General features: G+C 50.5%; 1 protein-coding gene across 6 annotated transcripts in view; it reads left to right on the top strand.

Annotated features, from left to right (window-relative positions):
• tmem63c (transmembrane protein 63C) overlaps positions 1-22,873 on the top strand; it is an 88,887-nt gene that overhangs the window by 52,906 nt on the left and 13,108 nt on the right. For all 6 annotated transcript variants that reach the window (XM_033027448.1, XM_033027446.1, XM_033027445.1 and 3 more), the window contains 11 exons: positions 987-1,066; positions 2,662-2,749; positions 6,535-6,572; positions 11,214-11,356; positions 11,510-11,561; positions 11,722-11,830; positions 12,592-12,665; positions 13,609-13,689; positions 14,560-14,680; positions 18,340-18,473; positions 21,729-21,851. In XM_033027448.1, coding sequence (XP_032883339.1) covers positions 987-1,066; positions 2,662-2,749; positions 6,535-6,572; positions 11,214-11,356; positions 11,510-11,561; positions 11,722-11,830; positions 12,592-12,665; positions 13,609-13,689; positions 14,560-14,680; positions 18,340-18,473; positions 21,729-21,851 — 1,043 coding nt within the window. The remainder of the gene's footprint in view (positions 1-986; positions 1,067-2,661; positions 2,750-6,534; positions 6,573-11,213; positions 11,357-11,509; positions 11,562-11,721; positions 11,831-12,591; positions 12,666-13,608; positions 13,690-14,559; positions 14,681-18,339; positions 18,474-21,728; positions 21,852-22,873) is intronic.

Genomic DNA, 22,873 nt, shown 5'->3' with positions numbered 1-22,873 from the left:
TTCCTCACCTCCTCTGTCCTACAAAGCCATTGGCAATCTGAAGTCTAGTCAGCAGGTCAGGCAGCAACTGTGGAGTAAGAAACTCTTTCCAGTCCAGGGACTGTTCAAGTGGAACATTAATTCCGGTTTGTAATCTGCAGGGTGTGTCTGACCTGCCCAGTGTTTCAACACTTTCTGTTTTTATTTCAATCATCTAGAATTAGAATAGGGCAGTCATGGTGGCGCAGCAGTAGAGTTACTGCCTTACAGTCAATGCAGCGCCGGAGACCCTGGTTCCATCCCGACTACGGGTGCTGTCTCTACGGAGTTTGTACGTTCTCCCCGTGGGTTTTCTCCGAGATCTTCGGTTTCCTCCCACACACCAAAGACGTACAGGTTTGTAGGTTAATTGGCTTGGGAAATGTAACAATTGTCCCTCGTGGGTGTAGGAGAGTGTTAATGTGCGAGGATCGCTGGTCAGCACGGACTCGGTGGGCCGAAGGGCCTGCTTCCGCACTGTATCTCCAAACTAAACTAAACTAAACTAAACTAAATGTTTGCACCTGTTGAGAAGAATTGGTGTTCAGAGTGGCTCCTCTGGATGTCCGTCATCGGGAACTCTGGCGTGCAGAGATAGATCAGCCGTGATTGGATGGCAGAGTAGACTTGATGGGCCGAATGGCCTAATTCTACTCCTATTCCTGTTGACCTTATGATCTCAGTCATCTTGAACAAGGGGCCACAAAGTGACAAAGGTCTCCCCCTCCCACTATTTGCACTTTCCCTGTAACTGTGTGATGATGTAACGATACTCTGCTCTCTGGTATTTGTTCTTGTTGTCGTATTGTGTATGGTTTGATTGTAATCATGTACAGTATGATTTGATTTGCTTGTATAGCACATAGACAAAGTTTTTCCCTGCACCTTAAGGCAGATGAGTACCAGTGATAAACCAGAGTGCACAGTGACATGGTTGTGGGTGTTAACAGTGTATTCGTGCATTGCAGGTGCTGCTGTTTGTCTTCTCATGCCTACGCAAGGCTGCCTGGGACTATGGACGCCTGGCACTGCTGATGGACAATGACAGGTGCTTGCCCTTTGCTCAGCCCTCACGGACACCACTCCCAACACCCCCTGTCCAGGGTCGGGCCTCGTTCACCCTAACCCTACAACTCCTCACGGACACCACTCCAACGCCCCTTGTCCTTTTCAGAATGGCAGGCAGTGACTAGTGGGGTGCAGCAAGGCTCGGTGCTGGGATCCCAGTTATTTACAATATATATTAATGATTTAGACGAGGGAATTAAATGTGACATCTCTAAGTTTGCGGATGACACAAAGCTGGGTGGCAGTGTGAGATGCGAGGAGGATGCTATGAGGCTGCAGGATGACATAGATCGGTTGGGTGAGTGGGCAGATGCATGGCAGATGCTGTATAATGCGGATAAATGTGAGGTTATCCACTTTGATGGCAAGAACAGGAAGGCAGATTATTATCTGAATGGTGTCAGATTAGGGAAAGGGGAGGTGCAACAAGACCTGTGTGTGCTTGTACATCAGTCACTGAAAGTAAGCATGTAGATACAACAGGAAGTGAAGAAAGCTAATGGCATGTTGGCCTTCATTACGAGAGGATTTGAGTTTAGGAGCAAGGAGGTCCTACTGCAATTGTACAGGGCCCTAGTGAGACCACACCTGGAGTATTATGTGCAGTTTTGGTCTCCTAATTTGAGGAAGGACATTCTTCCTATTGAGGGAGTGCAGCGCAGTTTCACCAGGTTAATTCCCGGGATGGCGGGACTGTCATATGATGAAAGAATGGGTCGACTGGGCTTGTATTCAATGGAATTTAGAAGGATGATAGGAGATCTTATAGAAACATATAAAATTCCTAAAGGATTGGACAGGCTAGATGCAGGAAAAATGTTCCAGAACCAAGGGTCACAGTTTAGGAGTAACTCAGCGAGCCAGGCAGCATCTGTGGAGAACATGGATAGGTGACGTTTCACAGGGTGCTGGAGTAACTCAGCGGGTCAGGCAACATCTGTGGAGAACATGGATAGGTGACGTTTCACAGGGTGCTGGAGTAACTCAGCGGGTCAGGCAGCATCTGTGGAGAACATGGATAGGTGATTTCAAGTCGGGACTCTTCTTCAGATTCATCGTGGTGGGGGGGTGAAATGTGGAAGAGAGGAGGGGCAGGATGAATCCCGGCCAGTGATGGGTAGATACAGGTGAGGGGGGTTTGATTGGACAAAGGCCAGAGATGAAAGGGTGTGAATGGAAAGATTTAAAAGGGATGTGAGGGTTTTAGACACAGGGTGTTGGGTGTATGGAACGAATTGCTGCAGGAAGTAGCTGAGGCAGGCACTATACCAACATGTGGAAGAGGTTTGTGCGTACATGGATAGGAAAGGTTTAGAGAGATACAGGCTCTCATATGCATGAGAATAGGTCTATCTCAGGAAGGCACCTTGCCTCGCATGACGCGGTCGGGCCGAGTGGCCTGTTTCCGTGCGTATAACCATGACTCTGAGGGGTGGGCTGGCTCTGGGGATGAACTACCTCTTCCTGCTTCTCTCATGCATTGTGTTCTTGCTGTGTCCACGTTGCCTTGCTGCATGTTGGTCTCGCTGTCATTCAGTGTGCTGCTGTGTTTACAACTCTCTTTACTCTCTGCAGCCTCACCTCCCTGTTTTACGGGGAACAGAATGAAAAGGAGAAATGCTCTTCTGAAACCAGCCCCACAGAACTGGAGAGTAAGGATGTGGTGAGTGGACCTACGCAGCCTCAGCATTGCCTCTTCCCAGTATTAATCTGTACCAGGTAGTGACCAGCTCCATGTCAGTCACATCCAGTCCAGCTACTTGTTGTGGAGTTTTCAAACTACCATACACTCCCTGCTGGCTATAATGAGCATTAAACTATTGCTTCTTCAATTAAATGTAATGTATTTCCACACTTGGAGTGCTGTAACCTCTAGTTATACCTTCTAGTTTTAGAATCCTTTACCCGGGGAAAGCCTACTTATTAGTTCTGGTGCCCAGTTGCAGGAAGGAGAACATTGTTGGACAAAAGAGATTGACCAGGATGTTGGCTGGGCTTGTGGGTGACTTATAGGGTTGGATAGGCTGGCATGTGGTGTGTAGGAGGCTGAGGTGTGACCTTATTGAGGTGTACAATAGACAATAGACAATAGGTGCAGGAGTAGGCCATTCGGCCCTTCGAGCCAGCACCACCATTCAATGTGATCATGGCTGATCATCCCCAATCAGTACCCCGTTCCTGCCTTCTCCCCATATCCCCTGACTCCGCTATTTTTAAGAGCCCTATCTAGCTCTCTCTTGAAAGCGTCCAGAGAACCTGCCTCCACCGCCCTCTGAGGCAGATAATTCCACAGACTCACCACTCTCTGTGAGAAAAAGTGTTTCCTCGTCTCTGTTCTAAATGGCTTACCCCTTATTCTTAAACTGTGGCCCCTGGTTCTGGACTCCCCCACCATCAGGAACATGTTTCCTGCCTCTAGCATGTCCAAGTCCTTAATAATCTTATATGTTTCAATGAGATTGTCTCTCATCCTTCTAAACTCCAGAGTATACAAGCCCAGATGCTCCATTCTCTCAGTATATGACAGTCCCGCCATCCCGGGAATTAACCTTGTAAACCTCATCATGAACAAGATCATGAGGGGAATGGACAACGAGAATGCTCACAGTCTTTTCCCAAAGATTCTAAAACTAGAGGGCGTAGGCTTGAGGTGAGAGAGGAGAGATTTAAGAGGGATCTCAGGGGAATCTTTATCAGTCGGAGGGTAGTCCGTATCTGGAACGAGCTGCCAGAGGAAGCTGTGGAAGAAGATGTAATTACAACTCAGAAAACATTTGGACAGATACGTATATATGGAGATGAAGGGTTTAAAGAACAATGGGCCAAGTGGGCCCCGTTGGGTCCCGTCCCCTCAGCTTTGGGCCAAGTGCAGGCAAATGGTGGTAAATTGGTTGGCATGGATAAGGTGGGTGAACGGAGCTGTTTCCATGCTGGACAGTTCTGTGCCTCAAAAACTCTACCTCTCATCAACTGACCCAGCAAAAATAAAATAAAAGTGCAGATGTTGTAAATCTGAGATAAAACAGAGAATGCTGGGAGGTCTCAGCTGGAGAGGCTGCATCTATGGGAAGAGAAGTTAATGTTTTGTGATTGAGATCGTTCCTCAAGGAAAGGGGCTGATGCCGTTGCTACCTCACAGCTCCAGAGCTCCTGCTTCAGTCCTGGCATCCGGCACTCTGTGGAGTTTGCACGTAATCCCTGTGAAGGCCCAGTGAGAGCTGCTGGGTTACCTGGGCCCCAGCAAAGGGCCCCTTCAAGGGGTCCCTGCAAAGGGCAGCTAGTGAGGGGTGGGATCTAGGGGGAGCTGTGGAGAATTTGGGCAAAATGAAATGGGATTACGGGAGGATTAATATCAATGGGTATTTGATGGTTGGTGTGGACAGTGTTGTAGGAACTGGGGCAGTGTGGTGGCTCCATGCTGGGGCTGTGATGTGACTCCATGCTGGAGCTGTGTGATCACTCCATGCTGGGGACTATGATGTGGCTCCATGCTGGGACTGTAATGTGGCTCCATGCTGCTGGCTGTGATGTGGCTCCATGCTGGGACTGTGATGTGGCTCCATGCTGCAACGTTTAAAGGACATTTGGCCAGGCACATGGATCAGAAAGGTTTTGAAGGATATGGAGCAACTGTGGGAAATGGGAGCAGCATAGATGGGGAATGTTGGGTAGCATGGATGAGTTGGGCTGAAGGGCTTGTTTCCACTGCAGCAACACACTGCAACCAGCAGACTGCACCAGCACACTGCACCAGCACACTGCACCATCCCAGCACACTGCACCATCCCAGCACACTGCACCATCCCAGCACACTGCACCATCCCAGCACACTGCACCATCCCAGCACACTGCACCATCCCAGCACACTGCACCATCCCAGCACACTGCACCATCCCAGCACACTGCACCATCCCAGCACACTGCACCATCCCAGCACACTGCACCATCCCAGCACACTACACCATCCCAGCACACTGCACCATCCCAGCACACTGCACCATCCCAGCACACTGCACCATCCCAGCACACTGCACCATCCCAGCACACTGCACCATCCCAGAACACTGCACCATCCCAGCACACTGCACCATCCCAGCACACTGCACCATCCCAGCACACTGCACCATCCCAGTACACTGCACCATCCCAGTACACTGCACCATCCCAGTACACTGCACCATCCCAGCACACTGCACCATCCCAGCACACTGCACCAGCACACTGCACCAGCAGACTGCACCAGCGCACTGACAATGACTGGCGGTTCAATGCCAGCTCTGATGCATTGTGGCAAGACTGCAAGCAGCCCAGATGAGACAAGGTGATAGAATCAGTCTAACAGCAAGGAACAGGCCCTTCGGCCCACCTTGTCCATGCCGATAAAGATGCTTGGCCCGTGTCTCATAACTTTACTGTTCATGTAACTGTCCAAATGGCTTCAAATATTGTTATTGGTCCAGTCTCAAGCACTCTTTCTGGAACTCATTCCATCTACTCACCGCCCTCTGTGTGAAATTGTTGCCTCCTCAACTTAAACCCATGCTCTCTGGTTCATGAATCCCCTAGTGTGGGTAAAAGACTGCATTCACTCCATCTGTGCCCCTGAAGATGTTGTACACCTCTATAAGATCACCCTTCAGCCTCCTGCGCTCCAAGGAATAGAGTCCCAGCCTACTCAACCTCCCCCTGTAGCTCAGGTCCTCAAGTCCTCCCGATATTCTCACGGCACTCTTTGCAGCTTCAGTAGCATCTTTCCTGTGGCATGGTGACTTAAACTGAACGTAAACTACAAGAGGGACCTCCCCAACCCTAATGCTTGCAACCTAACATCTCATCTTCAGTACTCAGTGCCCTGACAGATAAAGCACAACATGCCCAAACCCTTCATCAACATCCTGTCTACTGTCAGACATTTTCCTTCATGTACCGAAAATCGTTTTGAATCTCCTTCAAAATGTCCTGCCGTCTGTCCTTGCTGGTGTGCTGGTGAAGTCTGCTGGTGCAGTGTGCTGGTGCAGTGTGCTGGTGCAGTGTGCTGGTGCAGTGTGCTGGTGCAGTGTGCTGGTGCAGCGTGCTGGTGCAGATCAATCTCCTGCCTCTGCCCTCGCCTGTACCAGTCCAGGGGGATTGATGATCCCTGTTGCCTACACCTGTCCCATTCCTTGGCCAAGTGCAAGTCTATATCCCAGAGATCCCTATATCCCAGGTGTGAACCCACCTGTCCCAGTCCAGGGGGATTGGCCATCCCAGCTGCCTACACCTGTCCCATTCCTCCATCCCAGAGATCCCTATATCCCAGGTGTGACCCCATCTGTCCCGGGAACTTTGACCAGGTCACGCCAGTGAATGTGAGACTCCTTTACAATCATTTCATCGTTGCTGAACTACCTGAGCAGTGTCTTCACTTTGAGTTGTGGATTTCTGAGCGTTGCTTTGTTCTGTCTGCAGGGGTTTTGTTCTTGGTTGACCACACTTTACCACATGCGGTAAGTTTACCTTTCATTGCTTCATCCTTTTGATCTCACTGCAGTTCTGATATAAGCAGGGGAGGGGTGGGGGTGAGGGTGGAGCTGGGGGGAGGGGGGGGGGGGGGGGTGGTGATCAAGCAGTGGGTTGTCGGCTGTGGGCCGAGCATCAAAAATGTGTCTAGAATTTAACTTTCGTGACCCATGTCTCGGAACTACATTAAATTTTGCACATATTTAGATAAAATATAATTGAGAAGGAAGTCATTACTCATCAGTTCCAAAAGGTTGCACATTAATTGATTAAACTAATTAGAAAATGAGATCGAAAAAGTGAGCGCCATCTAGTCGAATGCCCATATTACACCATGGGAGCCTAATTCCCTGTTGCAGTCGATTTAAACCATATATTATTATACCATCTATATATATATATGACTTGTGAATATGACTGTAATCATATATAATTATGTATAATTATATTATATAAAAATAATATCTATCACTAAAAGTCTGATCTTGACCACTTCCTGTGACCAATCCCACCGTGGGGCGCTGCAATGAAGGAGCCTCTGCCTACAGCCTGTCTGTTTTTTCCTATCTTTTTTTAATTTAAGTTTGTCTAAACACTTTTGTTTTGGGGATTCTTTAGTTTTTCTATGTGGGGGAGGGGGGAGGAGTAAGGGGGAAACTGTTTCCCAGTCGCTTCCTGGCGAGGACGCGATTATTTCTCCGTGTCGCGTCCTCGCCCCCCACCTCGCGGCCTACCATATGGATTGGAGTGGCCTTTCCTACCGGAGACCGGGGACCGGACCAGAGATTCGGCAGCGGCGGCGCGGCGCAGGATTTGCCGCGGAGCGGGCGATACCTACCTGGATCGCCGTTTGAAGCTCCTGTGCGTTGGGCCCGCTGCTCCAACATCGCTGAGCTGTGGTTTGGGAGAGCTTCCAGCGCGGGCGGCACTGACCGACATAGTGCGTCCTGGGACCCTTTGCCGAGGGCCGCCAGCGTTGAATCTCCGCTCGGCGCGGCCTGGGGACGTCGGGAGCTGCGGACTCTGGTGGGAAGCGGCCGATTTGGAGGTCCACGCCGCTGAAGTTGGCCTCCCATTCCGACGTCGGAGTGCCAACATCCCGGCGAGCGGGCCTGAGCGGCGGGCTGCCCCTAGCGGCGACTGCGGAGGGCTCCAGAGGCCCCGGCCACGGGTGCACAACAGAGGAAGATCAGAGGAAGATGACTGACTTTGTTGCCTTCCCTCACAGTGGGAAACTTTTGATTCTGCTGTGTGGGGATGTTTTATGTTGAACTCTATCATGTGTTGTGTTCTTTATTTTATTGTTTGGCTGTATGGTGATCACATTTCATTGTGCCAACTGGCACATGTGACAAATAAATGTATCTTGTATCTTGTTCTGTATATTGATTTTAGAAAAAAACGCTGCCACTTACGGCTGTGAATTTTGGCCATCTTACTCAGAGTCCCTCTCTGCTGTGCAGGACAAGAGGATTTTTCCCATCGATGAAAAATAAAAGAATTATTAGTGTTTAAAAAATGTTGAGATTCTCTCTCCTGAAAGCCACACCCCTTCCGGAGGGACTTTAAAACCCGGAAGTGTTGAGTGTCTCAGTCAGTCTCTGCAAGATGGGGGAGCGAGAAGGTCACGTCTCTCAGTCTGAGCTGTGAATAACACTGAACATATGTCTACTAAACTGTGAGTGTTGTTTTACTGACCTTGAGTGCCCTTAATGTGGTTTGAAAATGAAAATGTGTTTCGTTTGGAATAAAGCACAGCAAATGGTTGGTGGTGGTTGGTTGAAATAAAGCACAGCAAATGGTTGGTGGTGGTTGGTTTGAAATAGAGCACAGCAAATGGTTGGTGGTGGTTGGTTTGAAATGGCAAATGATTAAAAGTCTAAACTTGACAACTTCCTGTTTGCATTGTATATTGATTTTAGATAAAACACTACCACTTACGGCTGTGATTTACGGGTATCTTACTCAGTCCTCCTCCGCTCATCAGGTGCAGAGGATTCTTGCCATCAATGAAAAACAAAAGTGTTATTAGTGTTTAAAAAATGTTGAGAATCTCTCTCCTGTCAATCATGCCATGAAGGCCACGCCCCTTCTGGTGGGAGGGGGTGAGGGATTATAAAACCCGGAAGTGTGGGTGTGGCTCAGTCTCTGCAAGATGGGGGAGGGAGAGGTCACGACTGTCTGAGCTGTGAATCAACTGAACACACTGAATGTCTACTGAACTGTGAGTGTGGTGTTTATGTGATGTTTATGTGGTGTTTTATGGTGGTTTTATGGTGGTTTCACCCTGCTTGAAATGGTATGAAACTGCAATTGAATGTGGTAGCCTTGCACCCTGCATGAAATGATATGAAACTGCATTTGAATTTGGGGGCCTTGCACCCTGCACGAAATGGTGTGAAACTGCATTTGAATTTGGTGGCCTTGCACACTGCTTGAAGTGGTAAGAAACTACACTTGAATGTGGTGGCCTTGCACCCTGCTTGAAGTGATATGAAACTGCACTTGAATTTGGTGGCCTTGTACCCTGCTTGAAGTGGTACGAAACTGCACTTGAATTTGGTGGCCTTGCACCCTGCTTGAAGTGGTACGAAACTGCACTTGAATTTGGTGGCCTTGCACCCTGCTTGAAGTGATATGAAACTGCACTTGAATTTGGTGGCCTTGCACCCTGCTTGAAGTGGTATGAAACTGCACTTGAATTTGGTGGCCTTGCACCCTGCTTGAAATGGCATGAAACTGCACTTGAATTTGGTGGCCTTGCACCCTGCCTGGTGGCATGAAACTGCACTTGAATTTGGTGGCCTTGCACCCTGCTTGAAGTGGCATGAAACTGCACTTGAATTTGGTGGCCTTGCACCCTGCTTGAAGTGGCATGAAACTGCACTTGAATTTGGTGGCCTTGCACCCTGCTTGAAGTGGCTTGAAACTGCACTTGAATTTGGTGGCCTTGCACCCTGCTTGAAGTGGTATGAAACTGCACTTGAATTTGGTGGCCTTGCACCCTGCTTGAAGTGGTCGGAAACTGCACTTGAGTTTGGTGGCCTTGCACCCTGCTTGAAGTGGTAGGAAACTGCACTTGAATTTGGTGGCCTTGCACCCTGCTTGAAGTGGTAGGAAACTGCACCTGAATTTGGTGTCCTTGCACCCTGCTTGAAGTGGTAAGAAACTGCACTTGAATTTGATGACCTTGCACCCTGCTTGAAATAGTAGGAAACTGCATTTGAATTTGATGGCCTTGCACCCTGCTTGAAATGGAATTTCAAGGAATAGCCGTGAGTCAACTGCCAGCCCACCAGCCGTGAGTGAGCTGCCAGCACATCAAGCTTGAGTGACTGAGCTACCACCCCAAGAATCTATTTGGCTCACAATATCCATACTAGCCCTCTGGAAACCAGTCCCTTCAGCCCACAACACCCATACTAGTGCTCCAGAAAGCCCCCTCCTCACTGGCCACCAATATTGGAATTGGTGGAGAGGTGGAATATTGCGTTGGGGGACCAGCCCTCCCATGTGAACATGGGACCCAACAGGTCCCACTTAGTCTAGTAATTAACTAAATTGTGTGTGTTTTGTGAATGAGACTGCCGCAGAGGTCCGGCTCCTGAACCAGCCTAATTAATGGGTGAGGGCAGTTCTTCTGGGTTCCCCCGTTTACTGAACCCCACTGACTGCTAGTGTGCAGAGTGGGGGTCACGGCCATAGTGGGACTGGGGCAGTGCCAGGCTGGGGGAAGGCTAAGGCACCTTTACAGCATCCACAGGCCTACCGACATCCCGATCGACCCTTCGCAGCATCCACCGGTGGCCTGGCCACTCTCCCACCCACCGGCGGACCCACAGCCCGACCAATCCTCCACAGCATCCATCAGCCTAAAGACAAGACCGGCTGACTCTGACTCTGACTCTGACCCTGACCCTGACCCTGACCCTGACCCTGACCCTGACCCTAACCCTAATCATAAACCTAGCTGTACATTTGTTATTTATCATTTTTAGTTAACAGTTCACATCATAACTTTATAAAGTAAGTAAGTTTATTGGCCAAGTATTCACATACAAGGAATTTGCCTTGGTGCTCCGCCCACAAGTGACAACATGACATACAGTGACAGTTACGAATGGCTCAGAAAACACTAAAGATAAATATCAATTGAAAAACAAAATGATCAGCAAGGTTAGCATTACCTTTATTCCTTGGAAACCTTGCTATTGTTTTGATGTTATTAGGAGGCAGCCATGATCCCAGGGTCCTCGCTGCCTAGCGACCATAACACAAATTTGTGTCCGACCTCAATGTCAAACGTGCATTGTTTGGACAATTACTACTCGGAAAATTGGAAGTTTTTCCCATATTTTAAAAAAATGTGCAGGTTTTGTTCTTGATGAGTTTCAGGTATGATTTATATAATATTTGTACACAATATGTTCAAAATTCTGGTAGTTCCGTGAGTTGGGTCACGAACCTGAACGACAAAGCTCCTCGGCCCACAGCCTACTGAGTCTTGTGTTACAGGGATGATGTGATCCAGTACAAGTGTGGGGGGGGGAGGGGCGGTGGGGGGGGTGGGGGTACAGGCGGGGGGTGGGGGAGCGTGATGAGGAAGTGAGCTGGGCCTTGTCTTGCAGGGATGATGAGATCCAGTACAAGTGTGGGCTGGACGCCATCATCTACCTGTCGTTCCAGAGACACATCCTGGTGTTGCTGAGTGTGGTCTGTGTCTTCTCCATCGCCATCATCCTTCCCGTCAACTTCTCCGGGGACCTGCTGGGTGAGGGGGGGTACAGGGGTGTGGGGGATGGGAGAGGGGGAGAGAGGGGTGGTGTGGGGGGGGGGGGTTTGGGAGGGTGGGTGCGTAGGAGGGAGGTGGGGTGGGTGAGTCTCTGCTGCGAGGGTCTCACTGACGGCATGGTTCCTGCTCCAGGTGACAGCCCCCAGCACTTCGGACGAACAACCATCGCCAACGTCCCTGCAGAGTGAGTGACCGACCGACAGACTGTCCATGTCCGCCCCCCCCCCCCCTCCCCCTGCCCCGGTGCTCCCCCTGCGCCGGTGCCCCCCTGCCCCAGTGCCCCCCCCACCCCCCCATGTCCCAGTTGCTGAGCCCCCCTCTCTCTCTCTCTCTCCATGTTGCAGTGACCGCTTGCTGTGGCTGCACAGTATCTTTGCCCTGCTCTACTTTGTGGTGACCGTGATCTGTATGGGCCACCACTCGCTGCAGCTCGATTACAAAGAGAATGAGAAGGTGAGAGGGAAGCAGACGGGCAGGGCCGACCACACCCACAAACCACACCTGCTCTCAACATGCATAAACCATACAACACGGAACAGTACACGCAGTCACAGGCCCCGCGACTCTCAATGTCCGTGACCATCACGTGTCAACCTGCACCTGATCCTTATCTCCACTCCCTGCATGTCCATCAACCCGTAGAAAAGCCTCAAACACCACCATAGTATCTCCCTCCACCCCCACCGCTGGCAGTGTCCTGGGCACCCACCACCCTCTGTGTAACACACTTTGCCCTTCACCTGAAATCTCCGTCCTGTAGTCTTTGTCATTCCTACCCTGGGCTCTGACTGTTGTTGGTCACTGCCTTCCCCTGTAGAGATGTTCCCTATAATGACCCCTGACCCTGGCGCTCTGGGCCCTGCCCTAATCTGCCCAGTGGAGATTAGCGCTACCTCAGAGCAGCGGTCTCCTGGGGAAGGCCAGAACTCTCCAGCTGTGGCCACAAGAATACATTGCAAAGGTTCACTGTGGTGTTTGTACTCCTGTATTTGTTCCCTTCCGAAACTGTGGCGTCCAGAGCCAAGTCCAGTGGATGCCAGTCTGGGCAATGCGGCTTTGTGTGAGGACCTGTCTGGGGCGTGTGTCAGGGGCGTGTGTCTGGGACGTGTGTCTGGGACGTGTGTCTGGGCCAGTGGGCCTGGGCCAGTGGGCTTGGTTTGGGTGAGTTTACAGCTGCTCTAATCTAATCCAGCTGTGGGCTTTTTCTTCTCCAGGTGGCACGAACATTGATGATCTCCCAAATCCCGAAGGAAATCACAGACACGAGCCTCCTCGCCAAACACTTCCAGTGAGTAATGTGTGTGTGTGTGCGTGTGTGTGTGTGTGCTTCTGCGTGTGTGCTTCTGCGTGTGTGCGTGTGTGCGCGTCTGTGTGTGTGCGTGTGCGCGTCTGTGCGCGCGTATGCGTGTGTGCGCGTCTGTGTGCGCGTCTGTGTGTGCGTCTGTGTGCATCCATCTGTGTGCGTCCGTCTATGTGTGTGTTTCTGTCTGTGTGCGCGCGTCTGTGTGCGCGCGTCTGTGTGCGCGCGTCTGTGTGCGCGCGTCTGTGTGTGCGCGTCTGTGTGTGCGCGCGTCTGTGTGTGCACGCGTCTGTGTGTGCGCGTCTGTGTGTGCGCGTCTGTGCGCGTCTGTGTGTGCGCGTCTGTGTGTGCGCGTCTGTGTGTGTGCGTGTGCGTCTGTGTGTGCGCGTCTGTGTGTGCGCGTCTGTGTGTGCGCGTCTGTGTGTGCGCGTCTGTGTGCGCGCGTCTGTGTGCGCGCGTCTGTGTGCGCGCGTCTGTGTGCGCGCGTCTGTGTGCGCGCGTCTGTGTGTGTGCGCGTCTGTGTGCACGCGTCTGTGTGCGCGTCTGTGTGTGCGCGTCTGTGCGTGTGTGTGTCTGTGGTTGTGTGCGTGTGTGTGTATGTGTGTGCGCGTCTGTGTGTGTGTGTGCGTCTGCGTGTCTATGTGTGTGTGTGCATGTGTGCGTGTGTGTATGTGTGTGCGTCTGTGTGCGTGTCTGTGTGCGCGTCTGTGTGTGTGTGTGTGAGTATCTGTGTGCGGCTGTCTGTGCATGTGAGTGTCTGTGTCTACGTGCCTGTCTCTGTATGTGTGTGTGTGTGCGCATTTGTGTGTGTCTGTGGCTGCGTGTGTGTGCGTGTGTGCGCGTGCATGTGTGATGTTGAGCATCGGGTGGACCTGTCTAGTTCTAACTGTACATGCACCGTGGTTCTAACTGTGCATGCACTGTCTTGCAGTGAGGCCTACCCAAGCTGCACGGTGACAGATGTGCAGTTCTGCTTCGATGTGCGTGCCCTGATGAAACTCGACAATGAGAGGTGAGCAAGTACACGAGGAGTGTGTACGAGGGCAGCTTCACACTTGGCCACTCTGAGCCCAATATTTCCTGGCTCCACCTGTAACGAGGGAGATTTGTTCTGCCTGTCCTTTCCATCAATGTACTGATGACAGTACGGTTGGAACCTGCCATGGATTTGTGCTTGGACTCAGTGACTAAATGCAATGGGATGTTGGATCAGGGAATGTGTTTGGAAAAACTGCCGTTTGTAAATGGGAGTAGATGGCCAACAAACGATGGGGTCTAACCTGTGGGTCTAACACTAACCTGTGGGTCTAACACTAACCTGTGGGTCTAACACTAACCTGTGGGTCTAACACTAACCTGTGGGTCTAACACTAACCTGTGGGTCTAACACTAACCTGTGGGTCTAACACTAACCTGTGGGTCTAACACTAACCTGTGGGACTAACACTAACCTGTGGGACTAACACTAACCTGTGGGTTTAACACTAACCTGTGGGTCTAACACTAACCTGTGGGACTAACACTAACCTGTGGGTCTAACACTAACCTGTGGGACTAACACTAACCTGTGGGTCTAACACTAACCTGTGGGTCTAACACTAACCTGTGGGGACTAACACTAACCTGTGGGGACTAACACTAACCTGTGGGTCTAACACTAACCTGTGGGGACTAACACTAACCTGTGGGTCTAACACTAACCTGTGGGTCTAACACTAACCTGTGGGTCTAACACTAACCTGTGGGTCTAACACTAACCTGTGGGTCTAACACTAACCTGTGGGTCTAACACTAACCTGTGGGTCTAACACTAACCTGTGGGGACTAATCACCATGATCCCAGCCACAGATCTCATGTATTTACAACTTTTGTTCCTCCTAGACGAAAGGCAATGAAAGGCCGTCTATATTTCACAGCCAAAGCCCAGAAGGAAGGAAAGATCATGATTAAGACGCACCCTCTGGCCCGGATCTGCTGTTGTGACTGCTGTGGGTTTGAACAGGTGCACAGGATAGAAAATCGGCCCGTTAACATTGGTCAATGTTGATGGATGGAAAGGATATGGGTGGGGGGGTCAGAGGTGGGTCAGAGCCAGCAGAGGGAGAGGGTGGGAGTGAGTGAGAGTGGTGTGGGAGATGTTGAGAGGTACAGTAGGGCAACTGGCCAGTGGACCATCATCTGACCATGGCCAGATAGGAAGGTGTTGGGACGAAGGTTATAGAGGCCTGGCATTGGTCAAAGGGACAGAGTCAAGGAGATTGGTCAAGGGGTCAGCATCACTAAACAGAATACAGATCCGCCATCAGAAGATTCAACCCGTGTTAGATACATGCGTGCTGAGTTAGATACATGCGTGCTGAGTTAGATACATGCGTGCTGAGTTAGATACATGCGTGCTGAGTTAGATACATGCGTGCTGAGTTAGATACATGCATTTAAAAGACATTTGAACAGGCATGTGGATAGAAAAGGATTGGGAGGTAATGGGGCAAGCACTGGCAAGTCAAGAGTGTTTAGTTGCCGTTTGCAATTGAGATCAGAACAATGACATTCTTACCTGTAACAGCGCAATAAATAATAACCAGACCATCGCAGTGCCACATTTACGAAGTGAATACAGGTTAAGAGTCAAGAGAGTTTTATTGCCTTGTGTCCCAGATAGGACAATGAAATTCTTGCTTGCTGTAGCACAACAGAATATGTAAACATAATACAGAACAGGAGATAAAAGTTCAGTGAGTCTATATACCATAGACCATATATATACACAATAAATAAACAGATAAAGTGCAATAGGCTGTTATAGTTCAGAGTTTGTTTGATGTTGTGTTTAATAGTCTGATGGCTGTGGGGAAGAAGCTGTTCCTGATCCTGGATGTTCCAGATTTCAGGCTCCTGTACCTTCTTCCCGATGGCAGCGGAGAGATGAGTGTGTGACCAGGATGGTGTGGGTCTTTGATGATGTTGGCAGCCTTTTTGTGGCAGCGACTGCGATAGATCCCTTCGATGGTGGGGAGGTCATAGCTGGTGATGGACTGGGCAGTGGTCACAACTTTCTGCATCCTTTTCCGCTCCTAGTTGGGTGCTGAGGGAGGCTTGTGGTTAGAGTTGTGCAGCGTGATTCAACAGCCTGATGCTCTACAGGCTCCTGTACCTTATGTTGAACAGAGAACAGTACAGCACAAGAACAGGCCCTTCGGCCCACAATGTCTGTGGCGAACATAATGCCAAGACCAACTCTCCACCCCCTGTGTAAAAGCAATTGCTCCACACATCTCCTTAAAACCTTACCTTACAGCTGCCCAGTAGTATTCAGAGTCAGAGTGATACAGTGTGGAAACAGGCCCTTCGGCTAACTTACCCACACCGGCCAACAATGTCCTAGCTACACTAGTCCCTCCTGCCTGCGTTTGGTCCATATCCCTCCAAACCTGTCCTATCCATGTACCTGTCTAACTTTTTCATAAACATTGGGATAGTCTCAGCCTCAACTACTTCCTCTGGCAGCTTGTTCCATACACCCACCACCCTTTGTGTGAAAAAGTTACCCCTCAGATTCCCATTAAATCTTTTCCCCTTCACCTTGAACCTATGTCCTCTGGTCCTCGATTCCCCTACTCTGGGCGAGATTCTGTGTTTCTTCCCGATCTATTCCTCTCATGATTTTGTACACCTCTATAAGATCTCCCCTCATCCTCCTGCACTCCATGGAATAGAGACCCAGCCTACTCAACCTCTCCCTATAGCTCACACCCTCTAGTCCTGGCAACATCCTCGTAAATCTTTTCTGAACCCTTTCAAGCTTGACAATATATTTCCTATAACATGATGCCCAGAACGGAACACAATATTCTAAATGTGGTCTTACCAACGTCTTATACAACTGCAACATGACCTTCCAACTTCTATACTCAATACTCTGATTGTTGAAGGTCAATGTGCCAAAAGCCTTTATGACCACCTTATCTACCTACGACTTGACCTTCAAGAAACCATGCACCTGTACTCCTAGATCCCTCTGCTCTACAACATTACCCAGAGGCCTGCCATTCACTGTGTAGGTCCTGCCCTTGTTCGACGTCCCAAAATGCAACACCTCACACTTCTCTGTATTAAATTCCATCTACTATTCCTCTGCCCTATTCCTATTTGATGTTTCCATCCTGGGAAACAGGTTCAGACTGTCTACCTTGTCATTTTGACCTGTCGTCATTTTGAATACAGTTTAGTTTAGATACAGCATGAAAACAGGCCCTTCGGCCCACTGCGTCGACCCTGTCCAGTGATCACCCATATACCAGTTCGATGTTATCCCACTTTCATATCCTACACACTAGGGCAATTTACAGAAGCCAATTAACCTATAAACCTGCACGTCTTTGGAGTGTGGCCGGAAACTGGAGCACCCGGAGAAAGCCCACATGGTTCCAGGGAGAATGTATAAATTCCGTACAGACAGCGCCCATAATCAGGATGGAGGCGGGGTCACTAGCACTGTGAGGTAGCAGCTCCTAACATTCTGGAAGGGTGTGGAGGCTTTGGAGAGGGTTCAGAGGAATGAAGCTTGGATTAGGGGGTGTTAGCGACAGGGAGAGGTTGCACAGACTGGAATGTTCTCTCTGGAATGCCGGAGGTTGAAGGAAAATATGATTTAGGCATTAAAATGATGATTAAATAGGCATCGGTTGGGTAGATGGGCAGAAGCTTCTGTCCAGGGTGGAAATGTCCAATAGTAGAGTTTGCAGTGTGAGGGTGAGATGGGCAAGTGTTTCACACACAGGGTGGTGGGGGCGTGGAACGAGCTGCCAGGGGTGGTGGTGGTGGAAGCAGATAATGGTGTTGAAGGGGCTTTTAGATTGGCACATGGATATGTAGGGAATGGAGGGGTATGGATCACGTGCAGGCAGCGGGGATTAGTTAGCCATGGGGTCATATTTGGTCATTGTGGTTGAAGAGCCTGTCTCCATACTGTACTGTGTTACGATGCAGAGATTCGTGAGGTGGGGCTGGAGTGGGGCCGGTGGTTTGAGGAGTGGGGGCCGGTGGTCAGAGTGGGGGCCACTAGTTAGAGGAGTGAGGGCCACTAGTTAGAGGAGTGGGGGGCAGTGGTTTGAGGAGTGGGGGCCATTAGTTAGAGGAGTGGGGGGCAGTAGTTAGAGGGGTGGGGGCCAGTGGTTAGAGGGGTGGGGGCCGGTGGTTAGAGGGGTGGGGGCCAGTGGTTAGAGGGGTGGGGGCCAGTGGTTAGAGGGGTGGGGGCCACTAGTTAGAGGGGTGGGGGCCACTAGTTAGAGGGGTGGGGGCCACTAGTTAGAGGGGTGGGGGCCACTAGTTAGAGGGGTGGGGGCCACTAGTTAGAGGGGTGGGGGTCACTAGTTAGAGGGGTGGGGGCCACTAGTTGCCACTAGTTAGAGGGATGGGGGCCACTAGTTAGAGGGGTGGGGGCCAATAGTTAGAGGGGTGGGGGCCAATAGTTAGAGGGGTGGGGGCCACTAGTTAGAGGGGTGGGGGCCAATAGTTAGAGGGGTGGGGGCCGGTGGTTAGAGGGGTGGGGGTCCGCTACTGGCTTGTTCCTCAGCTCTGTATCAGCTGGTGTCAGACACACAGGGGAGGGTGCAGCCTTGTGCGCGGTGTCTGCTTCATTCACTCACTGTGTGTGTGCAGGTGGATGCAGAGCAATACTACAGTGAGCTGGAGGAGAAGCTGACGGATGAGTTCAACGCTGAGCACCATCGCATCTCCCTCAAGCGGCTGGGAATGAGTTTTGTCACCTTCCAGGACGAGCGGATGACAGCTGTGTGAGTGATTGACCCCATCAGTCCAGTGTCTGTGCTGACCCCACTCACGGCCCTAACCACCGGCCCCCACCCCTCTAACCACCGGCCCCCACCCCTCTAACCACCGGCCCCCACCCCTCTAACCACCGGCCCCCACCCCTCTAACCACCGGCCCCCACCCATATAACCATATAACAATTACAGCACGGAAACAGGCCAACTCAGCCCTTCTAATCCGTGCCGAACACTTATTCTCCCCTAGTCCCATCTACCTGCACTCAGACCATAACCCTCCATTCCTTTCCCGTCCATATACCTATCCAATTTATTTTTAAATGGTAGAATCGAACCTGCCTCCACCACTTCCACTGGAAGCTCATTCCACACAGCTACCACTCTCTGAGTAAAGAAGTTCCCCCTCATGTTACCCCTAAACTTCTGTCCCTTAATTCTGAAGTCATGTCCTCTTGTTTGAATCTTCCCTACTCTCAATGGGAAAAGCTTATCCACCCCTCTAACTACTGGCCCCCACTCCTCTAACTAGTGGCCCCCACCCCTCTAACTAGTGATCCCCACTCCTAACCACTGGCCCCCATTCCTCCAACTAGTGACTCCCACCCCTCTAACTACCGGCCCCCACCCCTCTAACTACCGGCCCCCACTCCTAACCACTGGCCCCCACTCCTCTAACTACTGGCCCCCACTCCTCTAACTAGTGGCCTCCACTCCTCTAACTACTAGCCCCCCCATACAGCATAGCTAGCATACTAACCAGTACCAAACACATACTAACCAGCACCAACCACACTAACCAGCACACAATACACAATACCATATACAATACAATTTATTTGTCACTTGAACCTCATAGAGGCTCAAATGAAATTTTGTTTCTGCAGTCATACACACAAGAAAAAAAGACCCAAGACACAACACAATTTACACAGACATCCATCGCAGCGCATCTCCTCCTCGCTGTGATGGAAGGCAAAAAAATTTATCTCTCCCCTGCACTCCCCATTCCCCTCCCGATGTCAGATTCAAAGCCCCCGGCGGGCGATGGCAATTGTCCCGCGGCCATTAACGCTGCGCCGGGTGATGCAAGGCCCTGCTCCGGGTCTTGTTGTTGGAGCCCTCGGCGGGCGCTAGCAAAGTCCCGCAGCCGTTGAAGCCGCGCCGGGCGATGATGTAAGGCCCCGCTCCAGGTACTCCTCGACCCCGCGACTCGGGCGGGTGAAGTCGCCGTTGCGGAAGCCCCGAAAAGTGGTCTCCCACCAGGGACCCACGGGCTCCCGGTGTCATTGTCCACCGGACCTGCGGTAAGCCTCCGAATCCCCGGGGTCGGGTCGCAGCAGCGCGCCACCACCGCTCCACCCGCTCCAAACTCGGCCAGCTCTACGATGGTGAATAGGTCTGCAGCTCCGCGACTGGAGCCCTAGGTCGTTGCTGCCGGAGGCCGCTCCACGTTGCAGCCCCAATGACAACGGAGACCCGACATGGAAAAGGTCGGGTTCTCCGTGCAGGGGAAAGATTTTAAAAGTTTCCACACACACACACGCACACGCACACACACACACACACACGAATGTAGTCGGCATGATTAGTCCGTTTGTAGATGACACTCAAATGGGTCAGATGGTTAGCAAAATTGACACCACCAACTTCATGGGCTATAGTTCATGGAGTTTATGCAGATAAGTGTGAGGTCTTGCATTTTTGAGACGTCATAGATACATAGACATAGAAACATACACAATAGGTGCAGGAGGAGGCCATTCGGCCCTTTGAGCCAGCACCGCCATTCACTGTGATCATGGCTGATCATCAACAATCAGTACCCCGTTCTTGCCATCTCCCCATATCCCATTGATTTGGCTAGCCCTAAGAGCTCTATTTAATTATCTCTTGAATACATCCAATGAATCAGCCTCCACTGCCTTCTGTGGCAGAGAATTCCACAGATTCACAACTCTCTGGGTGAAAAGTGTTTCCTCATCTGAGTTCTAAATGGCTGACCCCTTATTCTAAAGGGCATGTCCCACTGTACGAGGTAATTCAAGAGTTCTCCAGAGTTTCCCCTGATTTGGAGAATTACAGTAATAGCCACTCGTGGGTACTCGGGGCTCTCGTGGACATTTTTCAACATGTTGGAAAATCTTCACGAGCTTACCGCGTTTCCCGAGTACCTGCCGTTAGCGTTATGAGCCGCTAAGAGACGTCCCGAGCTCCGACGTACCTGCTACGTTCATTCTACGTACTTTTTTTTTTAAACTCGGGAGAGCTCTTGAATTACCTCGTATGGCAGGGCCATGGGGAGTGTGGTACAGCAGAGGGTCAAGGAGTGTAGGTAACAATTCCCTGAAAGTGGCAGAACAGGTAGATAGTTGGTAAAGAAGGCATTCGGTACATTGGCTTCATTGGTGAAGGTGACGTTTCACAGAGTGCTGGAGTAACTCAGCGGGTCAGGCAGCATCTGTGGAGAACATGGATAGGTGAAGTTTCACAGAGTGCTGGAGTAACTCAGCGGGTCAGGCAGCATTTCTAGAGAACGTGGAGAGGTGACGTTTTGGGTCTACACAACACATTTGCAGTATTGGGGTCAGCCTGGTCACCCTGCTGTAGGAAGGAGGTCATTAAGCTGGAAATAAAGCAGAGAAGATTGATGTTGCCTGGATCCAAGGGCCTGAGCTCGACAAAGATTTTGCGCAGGAGACTATGGGGATGATCTTATAGTGTATAAAATCATGAGGGGAATAGATTGGGTAGATGCACAGTCTTTTACCCAGAGTAGGGGAATCAAGGATAAGGATAAAGATATAAGGTGAGTGGGGAAAGATTTCATAGGAACCTGAGGGACAAATAGTTCACAGAGTAGATGGAAGGAGCTGCCAGAGGAGGTTGTTGAGGCAGGGACTAGAGCAGCATTTAGCAGGCACTTGGACGGGTACATGGATAGGAAAGGTTTAGAGGGATATGGGGCAGATGTGGGGAAATGGGACTAGCTTAGATGGGGCATGTTGGTCGGCATGGATGAGTTGGGCCGAAGGGCCTGTTTCACTGCAGTGTGACTCGATGACTATGACACTGTACCCGACCGATATCCATCAAACACTTTGGCCGAGAGTTTTGGTCTCAATCTGCCCAGTGTTTCATTAATGTTTGGTGAAGCCGTCTTGTTTTCCAGTCCAGATACAATGACGCATTAGTAAGGCCATTTGGCCTTCTTCCTCGGGCTAGCCCACTGACTGGTTGTCCATGCTGTGCTGTCTCTGCCAGGATTGTGAAGGATTACGAGCACAGTCAATGTCGCTACCGTCCGCAGCAGTCCAGCATCACCACCGTGGTCAAGTCGTACCGCTGGGACGTACGCTACGCCCCCGGACTCAGCGAAATCATCTGGTAGGTCACAGGTCAAGCTGTCGGTTCGGTGACGGAGTGCCCCACAGATGCCGCCCCACCCACTGTGTTACTCCAGCACTTTGTGTCTATCTTCAGTGTAAACCCGCGCCAGCAGTTCCTTCCTACACAGTCAATGAGGGAGTCCCAGCACACACTGAGTTACTCCAGCACTTTGTCGCTTTTCCAGTCCCGTCACGGATGTGAGGATTTCCCTCGACCCTGAACTCTGGCCGCTTGGATGACCAATGACCTTTCACATCAGTGCCACACTCCTGGTCTAACCCACCTCCTTGATTACACAAACAAAGCTTTATTGATAAAGCGTACCCCCACAGGAGGCGTGGTCCTCCAACTCAAGACGTTCCCAAACGTAAGATTCCAGCACTCCCTTGCCTCCCTCAGCAATGGGCTTTAAACAAAATTCCAACTGCACTTGCTCTGCGTGTTGCAATAGCAATTCGCCCTCCCCCTGCTGTGAGGTGAAAAGTTCAGAGTGTTCCTGTGTCGCAACATTGTATCGAAGTGTGTTGGAAGCTGGCAGGAATGATTTTAATAGTAAAAATCTTGTGAAGGTTGGCATTTTTAAAGCTTTAATCACGAAAAATTTGATATATAGAATGAAATCTTTAGTGAAGCTGATCACTGCTAGCCGAGCCATTGTGACGTCATCAGTTGAAGCTGGTCGTTTTAAATTCAAAGTCTCAAGTTCAAGTTCAAGTTAGTTTATTGTCATGTGTCCCTGTGTAGGACAATGAAATTCTTGCTTTGCTTAAGCACACAGAAAATAGTAGGCATTTACTACAAAACAGATAAATGTGTCCATATACCATGATATAAATATATACACACATGAATAAATAAACTGATAGTGCAAATAACAGAAAGTGGTTGGTAATAATCAGAGTTTTGTCCGAGCCAGGTTTAATAGCCTGATGGCTGAGGGGAAGTAACTATTCCTGAACCTGGTTGTTGCAGTCTTCAGGCTCCTGTACCTTCTACCTGAAGGTAGCAGGGAGATGAGT

This window comes from Amblyraja radiata, chromosome 9 (assembly GCF_010909765.2).
Source record: "Amblyraja radiata isolate CabotCenter1 chromosome 9, sAmbRad1.1.pri, whole genome shotgun sequence".
In the NCBI taxonomy this organism is placed as follows: domain Eukaryota; kingdom Metazoa; phylum Chordata; class Chondrichthyes; order Rajiformes; family Rajidae; genus Amblyraja; species Amblyraja radiata.
The sequence above is the reverse complement of the archived record's forward strand: the minus strand, read 5'-3'. Positions and strand labels throughout refer to the sequence as shown.